This window comes from Anarhichas minor, unplaced genomic scaffold, assembly GCF_050575085.1.
Source record: "Anarhichas minor isolate MPS153535 unplaced genomic scaffold, ASM5057508v1 ptg000136l, whole genome shotgun sequence".
NCBI lineage: Eukaryota > Metazoa > Chordata > Actinopteri > Perciformes > Anarhichadidae > Anarhichas > Anarhichas minor.
The window spans coordinates 7,975,793-7,984,517 of NW_027466582.1; the positions used below are offsets into that span (position 1 = coordinate 7,975,793).

The following is an 8,725-nucleotide window of genomic DNA, read 5'->3' on the forward strand; positions in this document are numbered from 1 at the left end:
GACGAGCTCGCGGGCGTTCTCTGTAGCTATACGACTCCCTGCGGTGCCATTCCATCACAAGCTGTTGTCCCTGTTTGTGTCACCGTCCCCACATTGCAAGGAAGCCGACGCAAGCTACCTCCACCACTTACTTCTCCAGCTCAACTGCGGCACATACTTCAATATGCGGCTAAATATGGACTTTTCAGTGACATGCCTTGTCACTTTTCCGACGTCGGTTCCTCATTGCTTGTTACCGAAAACTCTTCAGCGTGCTCTAAAAATACCCTGAAACCCCGCCGATGTATGCAGCATCTGACTACTGCAGCTCATACATCTGTTCACTTACCTGCTGCTGCCTCCCAGTTGATGCAGGGACCTAAAGGAGCTTCCACGGGCCATGGTAACCTATCACACTGGCAATGACAAGAGAAAGGATACAATCTGAGAGCTCCACTCTGGGTGCCGATGGCCAGTATCTTCTGCACAGGGTCGAAAGCCATGGACGACGGCTGGTAGGGAAAGCCATGACGGACAGTCTGGAGGACGTGCAGAAAGATGGAAAAAAGAGAACATATTATCAATTTGCATTTCACAGCAGGGCTGTTGTGTTGTCAAAGGATATCACACACCTGATTTTGGTAAACAAAGGCCCAGATGGATGTGGAAAGTGTTATGAAGCGGAAATGTAAAGCCTGAAATTGCACAGACAAGAGAAAACGAAAGAGAGCAACAAACACTCTTTCTGTGCACCGTTACTCTGTTCTTCGTGATAGATGATATTTGGCTTTGCTATTTAGGATCCTTTTATAATCATGGGCCTATTTTGAGATTCCTTCTCTCCCATTTCACTCTTTTTATCTCGTTTTCCTTCTCTCACTGACACCCACATGAAGTCGTGATTACACTGAAGTCTGGAAATAAAATTACGGAGAAAACACACCAGTAAGAAGCGTTTGGTGATGATTTCTTGCAGGGCCTTCTGTTTGAGTGCATTGTCCTGTAAGGTGTTTGTGTTTTCTGTATATTTGTTTGTGTGACTGCAGCTTTATGGTGTCAGTCAGCTGGTGGTGGGCTTGTTGGATTTGTTTGCTTAGCGGCAGAAGGCTAAAGCACGTTACATAAAAAGCACTCAGTGCAGCAGAGACACCTGCCTTCTTCCGCAGAGAAACATTACCGAGAGTTTCGGTCCAGGCAGACAGTGACGGTGCAGGGGGGGGGGGGGTCTTGTTTAAAAAGACTTCCATCAGATGCTTGGCTGTGGATCAATGTCAGTCAAACCTGCAATCTCCGAGCTAGTCTTTGCAACAACAATATCCCCTTAGCCTTCAGACTCCACAATCAAGCCAGTTACAATTGTGCAGGTTGTGTGGAGAAATCAATAGCAAGCACACAGTGGTGTCTATAAAAAAGGCCACACCAAACCATTGGGGCACAAAGGGGGAAATTCTTAATAAACAGTATAGTGGGCTAGGATGTAGCATGCGTAGTGTGTAAACTGCCAATGGATTTCTTTTTTTTCTTCAAACAGGCCCCCCACTTCAGGCGCCATCAGTCCCCAAATGGATCGATGATCTGGGGTTAAAGTAGTGTGTGCTTGTGTGTGTAGGTAGGTGTAGGTGTGTGTGTGTGTGTGTGTGTGTGTCTGAGGGAGACAGAGCTAGAAAGAGAGGAGTGTGAGAGGAGAGAGAGGTGGGGGAAGAAGGGGATGGAGAGACGCTGTGAGGAAAAGACATCACGAAAGGGGATGGCACACACTCACACACGCACAATAACCAGAAACCACTGTTTTGCTTATCCAAACCCAGCAGATTATGCAAGAAGGGATCAGTTTGGCCCAACCCCTCGATATGACAGTTCATGCCAAACGACACATACAGCAAAGGATGCTATTTTCTCAGAGGATTAAGTCCTATATTGCCTTTAACCAAAAGATCTCGTTGTTTTGAGAAATTTCCGAGCACAATTATTGCACAAATACTTACAACCACACAGGAACTTACTAATGTGTAATTGTCCTGTCGCCAGCGCGCATTCGCCATACAGTATGCGCATTGTAGTCAGGTACGTTACAGGCTACAATGGCACAGAGCGCTTCATAATGATACTCTTTCGAAACGGGATTCTTGCCGAATGTTAAATAAGCATTCAACCAGCAGACGTGCTCGTTGTAGTTTAAAATACAGAGCAAAATTATTGGCCGATTAATTTATTTATTATGTGGAGCTCACTTGCACAGTGTGTACCGAGAAGGGACACGCGCAGTACAAACTGTAAATTATAATTTAAAAACATACATGCGGAAGGAGTAACAGTGATAAAAAAAAAAACAGCTGTGTTATAAAATCATCAGGCTCGCCCACCTTGCAGAGCTGGAAATGGTCGGACTGGAGGGTCTCCTGGATCAGATGGTTCTCCTGTGGCCCCACTTGGACAGACGGGGTGGAGGAGGATACCTCTTTCAAGCCGTCCAGCACCTTCCTGATGTTGAACTTCTTCATCTTCAGACTGCAGAGCACAGAATTGAGATCACCCGCAAAAGATAAAGGGGATAGCCACTTTCTCTCTTACACACACACACGCGCGCGCACACACTCAAGCGCTCTCCCTTCTGATTTCCTGTGTAAATCTCACATTTGAGTGATTGTTTTTTAGCGCAGTCTCCATGCTGGGATGCTCTGGCGCACACCGCACAGATCGCTTCTTTTTTTGTTTTTTGACGCGTAAATTTGGAGAGGAGCTGCTTGGATGTTGGTGCGTCGGTGTAATTTGTTCGGACTCCGTGCTGTGCCCCACTGCGTCTCGGTGGCTCCGCTCTTCTTTTCGGCTTCCCTCCCCTCCCGGCTCTATGCGCCGCTCAGCCAAGGCGGAAACGCAGCGCAGCGGCGGTGTTGTTGGTGCTGCTGCTGACGCTCTTGCGCATGTCTGACAGAGCAGAGGCTTCAACGCAAGTCCCACCACCTTGCCAGCCCCCCCTCTCTCTCTCTTTCTCTCTCTCTCTCTCTCTCTCTTCTTTTCATCTGCCCCCAGCGACAACGCCCCCTCTCTCCCCTCCCCTCTCTCCCCTCCCCTCTCTCTTACTCGCACGCACACATAGTAGGTTTTGCTCCACTGCACCTGGTGATGTTGGGATGCTGCAGCGTTGTGAGTGTCTGTGGAGACAGACGGGTGCTCAGTCCCATTATTTTCGACTACACCCTCGCCCTATCCACTCCGCCTCTTGTTTGTGTGCTCGCGTGGAAGGTTCACAATAATAAAGGCCATCCCAAACCATAGTGGAAGTATAAAGCCTCTCTGTGCTGGGCTGGGGAATTGGAGAAACATTGCATAAATGTGCTGCATTTTCCTTTCGCTATATTCTTCATGGTGGGTTTACAGAACATATCAGGAAATGTGATGACATTCAAATAAAACATGGAAATGAAAGCATCACATTGTCCCTGAATTCATTTTACATTTCACTTATACCTCCAGACATCAATTTAAAAAAAACTTATGTTGGCAATACTGATTTGGTTTTATTGTTTTGGGATGTATGCATTTGCAGGGAAGCTGTGCATAATAAAACCCAACAGCTGAGCAAGCAATGTATCTAGCAGTATCCATGGTGATGGTTGTTTCCTGCTAATGATGGAGTCCCACGGTTTACCTGTTATTTATACCCTCCCTTTGAAAGTGTTACGTCATGCAGTAGTAACACTAGTGAAGCGCTACTGATGAGGGATCGGTTAGGGAAAGGTCCCCAACCAGGTGACATTGCATGTTCCCCCTGACGGGACCTTAAAGGCATCAAAGGCAAAGGCCATAATGTCTATATTTTAAAACCCTGCTTGGACACCACTCAACAATGAGCTCTAGACAATGTTCTGCAGATTTTGTTCATCCAACATCCAAAGTGGATCTGCAGAAATGGTCAACAGTGACTGACTTGGTTTGACACTTTTATCAATAACTCGCCATGTTCGGCGTATGTCAGTTGTCAGACATGTCAAGACGAAGCGGAAGAAAGTCTTAAGTTCAGATCCAGAATTGTGCAGAGTTTGCATGTTCTCCCTATGCCTGCGTGTGTTTTTCCTGCAGTTTCTTCCCACAATCAAAAAGGTGTGCTGTCAGAATTGACACTGAATTGTCAACTCAGTGAAGCATATCGGTATAAAAGATGGATGGATGACTATATTGGAGCCGTCCCAAAATTAGCAATTATTACTTGGAAAAGGTGCTATATATGAGATTGGGAGCATTTCTATTGCCTCTCAACGGTTCTCAACATGGCAATGGCTGAGCCGGCAGCTATCAGCTAGCAGTGCTAACAGCACTGATGACGCCAACAGTGACTTGAGGGGGAACCGGAGGGTGGGCGATTTGCATCCGCAACCTCCGAATGAGAGCGGTGCAGAGTTGGGCCACGAGCTAACCAATGGGTTAGCTCATGGACTAAAAGGTGCGTGCGGCTATGTCAACAAAGCAGAGAGAAGCCGGATCACAACACACAAAGAGGGAAAGCGATTTCATTCTCTGCTCAAGTAGATGTTACTCCACCGTATCTTGACAAAGAAAGTAATTGTTTGCTGCTATATTAATGGTCTGAATCCCATAGATTGCACCCATATGTGAGTTGAGTTCAGAACGTCAGTGCAGCTGTGTATGTTCGTAAGGTCACAGATGAAAGTACTTGACGAGCTCAGCTGAGACTGCTCATGCTTGACTGACACTGACGTTGCCACCTGTTTTGGCTGTTTGCTAACATGCTTGTCTTCGACAGGTTGACGCCGGCAGCGGGGACAGGGGTGCAGTGGTGGAAGTAATAGGTGTGTTTGCGCTCTTGCTAACAACGCCTGATCCCAACTCTGTCCCAACCTGGGGAAAGTCCAAAAAAAGGGCATGTCTATGTCCACCACATTGCAATAATCAATGCTGAATAAATGAGATTGTACGTATGTGTTTTCACGTAATCCTTTGCTGAGACGGCGCTGAGTAAAGGATGCATCAAGGTAATGAAGACTTTGTTGAATAAAAGGGCACAAAAAGATATGAAGAGGACCAGGGAGCAAATTATTGATTCAGTTCTCGTACCAGTGTGGCTTGAGAACAATCGTTGCAATGCTGATTTGCATAATGAACTGAAATTGACCATACGCACCTTCCAACCCCAACTTATATCGCCTGATCCAGAATACATTACGCAGGCAAACAAAGAGGTCCTTATTAGTCAATCCTTGCATGTGTGTAAGTGAGTGAGTGATGTTTGAAGGGAGAGCTTTTGGCGACTCTGACATCAGTGATTTAATTTAGCACCATTGTGTTGTGGCCCGGGCCATTCATCTAGCTGCATTGTGTGTATGTGTGTGTGTTGTATTTTGAGTCTGACTGCTGTGTTTGTGCTCTTTGATAAGGATTTCCACTGAGGTAGCGCTTTATTAGTGTTTTTTTGTAAAGGGCAAAAGTGTAAGGAGAGTATAAAACAGAAAGAAAAGAGAGCGGAGAGAGAGAGAGGTGGTCAAACAGAGGTGTAAATCCCATGTAAAGTCAATGTGTGTCAATGACCAATATTTCAGTTTTTAAGTCATAGGCCACAAAACTATGATGATTTTCATTTAATCATTTTTTTTGAGAGGGGTTGAAAAATCAGCAAGAGATGAAAGGAGTGTAATGATGAAGCATTGCAAAGACACACATACTTTACAATATATCATCTGCTTCTACCTACAAACATAACTGTGACGTTTTGAAATGGCAGCCTGCCAGTGCTGTCAGTGCAGTCATTGTCCCTCCCTTGGTTGATGTTACGCAGATTACTTTATTTTTTAGGCACACTAAACATCTTGGAAGTTGAACTACATTCTACAGCATTGGTGAACTTTACTTCTTCTAGCTATATGTGTACCAATTACGCCAGTACACTGTGCCTCTGTCCCTCCATTATCTCTGTATTATCATTGATCACAACAATCCTTGGAAATATGCATATTGAGTACAATCAATATGCATTGAGGTGAGGGTGGATAAGGATCATCAACAACATGATAACTTTGACTGTATCGAGCAGCTACTGTACTAGACCCATTGACTCTGCAGTGGCATAAGCTTGTTTTAGGTAATGTTGAGTTAATCAGTAAACACAGAAACAAAATACACCGAATCTATATCAAAGAACATTTATATTTATATTTATAAAATATATAAAAATGTTGTCTTCTTTATTTTGAAGATACAGTGCAGCAAAGGGTCAAGAGTATTGACCCAGATGTTTATTACAAGATTATTACACAGATGTTTGCATAAAGAGGACGAATATGCCTCTACATAATTCAAATACTTGCATCTACATGCATTTAATTTCTCTGACTTTACAGTGTAGGATTGTACGTTATTCCAGTATATAAGAATGTAGTTTTATATGTAATTTCATCTTGACTGATTTTCTAACTATTCTAAATTTACTAAACAAAACTAGACAAAATGAATGTGGAGTTACGTAAACAGGCCACGCTCACAACAATGCGCATATGCACAAAGAACAAGTGTCCTTACACACAGACTATTCACCTCTTGAGGATTTCAGCCACTTAAAATCTTACAGATGACCTAACAGGGATAGACCTTGTCGCACTCTCTCACACTCAAGACGGATCCATCCGAAGTGCCACACTGTGCAGCCCCAGAGCGTGGCATCACAGTGAGCCCTGTTTGACCCCCTATAGCAGCAAGTCGCAACGCTGTCTGGAGAAAGTGAAAAACCTAGGAGGACACAGGGGACAATAGCAGGTCGCTGCGAGTCGGGGCGTCTGCCTGTCATGCAGAAGGACTAGACTAGAGGGACAAGGACCTTCCGCCCTCACTGACAGCTGTAGTTAATCAAGCGAATCATAGCACACCTGAGTTTTGGGCTTATGACCCCAAAGCTTCCTGCGGCATTCAACCACTGTGTCCTAATGCAGCAAGAAGTATATGCGGTAAACAGCACTAGCTAACAAGTGAGAGGAGATACAGTATCATCACACATATAACTCTCACACACATGTGCTGGGGGCTTGTTATTAAAAGAAACAAGCGGAAGATGCTCACGCTAAATGTTAGTCACAAGAATTTGCACACTCACAAAACAGAGAGGTCAAAGTGGAAACATACAAAGCTATTAAGAGTATGCATGATACGCATAGACAGGCACACATGCTGCTCACAAAAACACGTCCCAGGAGATTGCGAGTTAATGAGTCAATACCCTTGAGGGAACACTTGATTGTCTCTGCCTGGTTAAATAGGAGGATGTTTTCAATGGCAAACATTCCCCCTGCAAGCACACGTGTAGATGGGCTGCTGCTGCGGACGGCAACGCAGCTCAAGAGGTACATCTGTAAATGCTCCTCTCCAGATCTCCCCCCCCTCCCCCCCCCCACCCTCCCACCAGTCCTTATGGTTACACTGGGGCTCATAAATATCGACGGGAGGATAAAACAGATGAGTAGATGAGGGTGAAGAAATTGACAATACCATAACGCCTTCATCACATTCACAGCGTTCCTAATCAAAAAGCTAGAGGCTAATACAAGCATGAGTTTATGATCCTGGCAGCACACCTCATTTTTGATTAATGTGGGAGAGAATATAAGACTGTAAAGATCTGTCTCCGCCACGAAAACAGTTAAGACGCATTGTCAGCTCAAGCTTTCAAGGTCAGAAGGCCACACGTCCCTAACGACGTATTTTGTGGCCTGTGTGTGTATGTGCAGGTATGTTTCATGCAAACAGCTCAGGGCTCAGGGGATGGAAGTGATACAACGGCAGCTTGTCTCTACTCGGGGCAGCACAGCTGGTATCAATTCCAATAATCAGCCAAGGCGATAAGCTGACTATCAACACACACATATATATATATACCAATGTTTCCTTTGCAGTGACGCAGGACCTCTGGGAGGACAGATTATTTGAAAGAAGCCGGAGTTGGCGTGAAGTTAAACCAGAGATTGAAGAAACATTTCATCCTCAGTTCAATGTCACTAACTCAATAAATCGAGACCACTGCCTCCGTCAGTCCATGCCGTTTGAAGCAGGAGAGGGGAAGTCCAATAGAGTCTAAGAAAGTCTACCATGATTCTACTGGTATTAAGTTGAACATGGACACGACGTGCACCTTCTGCCCTAATTATATATACGAATGGTAAAAATGAGGCTTAAAGGGATGTGTGTGTGTATGTGTGTGAGAGAGAGTGTGAGAAAGAGAAAAGTCTCCTGTCCTTTTATCTAAGACAGCTATAATCAACAGGACAGTTTATCGATGACTCTAATCAGTTCACACTTTATCGAATCAGCACTTCACCATGACCATGCCTGTGTCGCTGAACTGGTACGAGTCCTCTCTGTCCATTAGAAGTGACTCTATATCAGAAAAGAATCATGACCTGATGTGTTCAAATAAAAAGGAAATCTGAAGCCAAACACAATGTTACTGAAGAAGGCGCACTGTAAAAGCGCATTCAGAAGAAAGTTAAATTCCTTTTCCCTCTGGACTACAGCAGCGTGATGGTGAGCCGCCTTACCGAGGCCTCTGTAGCCTCCGATGGTGAATTAAGCCGCACAATTATCCCCTGTGATTGGCAAAGGCTATTGCACAATCCAATAAAGTGGGATGAAACTTAGACTCCTGTTTCATTGGCAACCTGACACATCCCAGCTATATAATCATCTCAACACAATTAGGTTTGGATTCAAGCAGTTGCTGTGAAGCTATTTAAGGAAATTGTGTGTA

At 44.8% G+C, this 8,725-nt stretch overlaps 1 protein-coding gene across 2 annotated transcripts in view; it reads right to left on the reverse strand.

Moving 5' to 3' along the window:
* Positions 1-2,980, reverse strand: part of stxbp5a (syntaxin binding protein 5a (tomosyn)) — an 81,038-nt gene extending 78,058 nt beyond the window's left edge. For both annotated transcript variants that reach the window (XM_076084294.1, XM_076084295.1), the window contains exons 1-2: positions 2,343-2,980; positions 421-518 (exon numbers count right to left, since the gene is read on the reverse strand). In XM_076084294.1, the coding sequence (XP_075940409.1) occupies positions 421-518; positions 2,343-2,480 (236 nt within the window). In that variant the 5' untranslated portion in view covers positions 2,481-2,980. The remainder of the gene's footprint in view (positions 1-420; positions 519-2,342) is intronic.
* Positions 2,981-8,725: the final 5,745 nt, after the last annotated feature.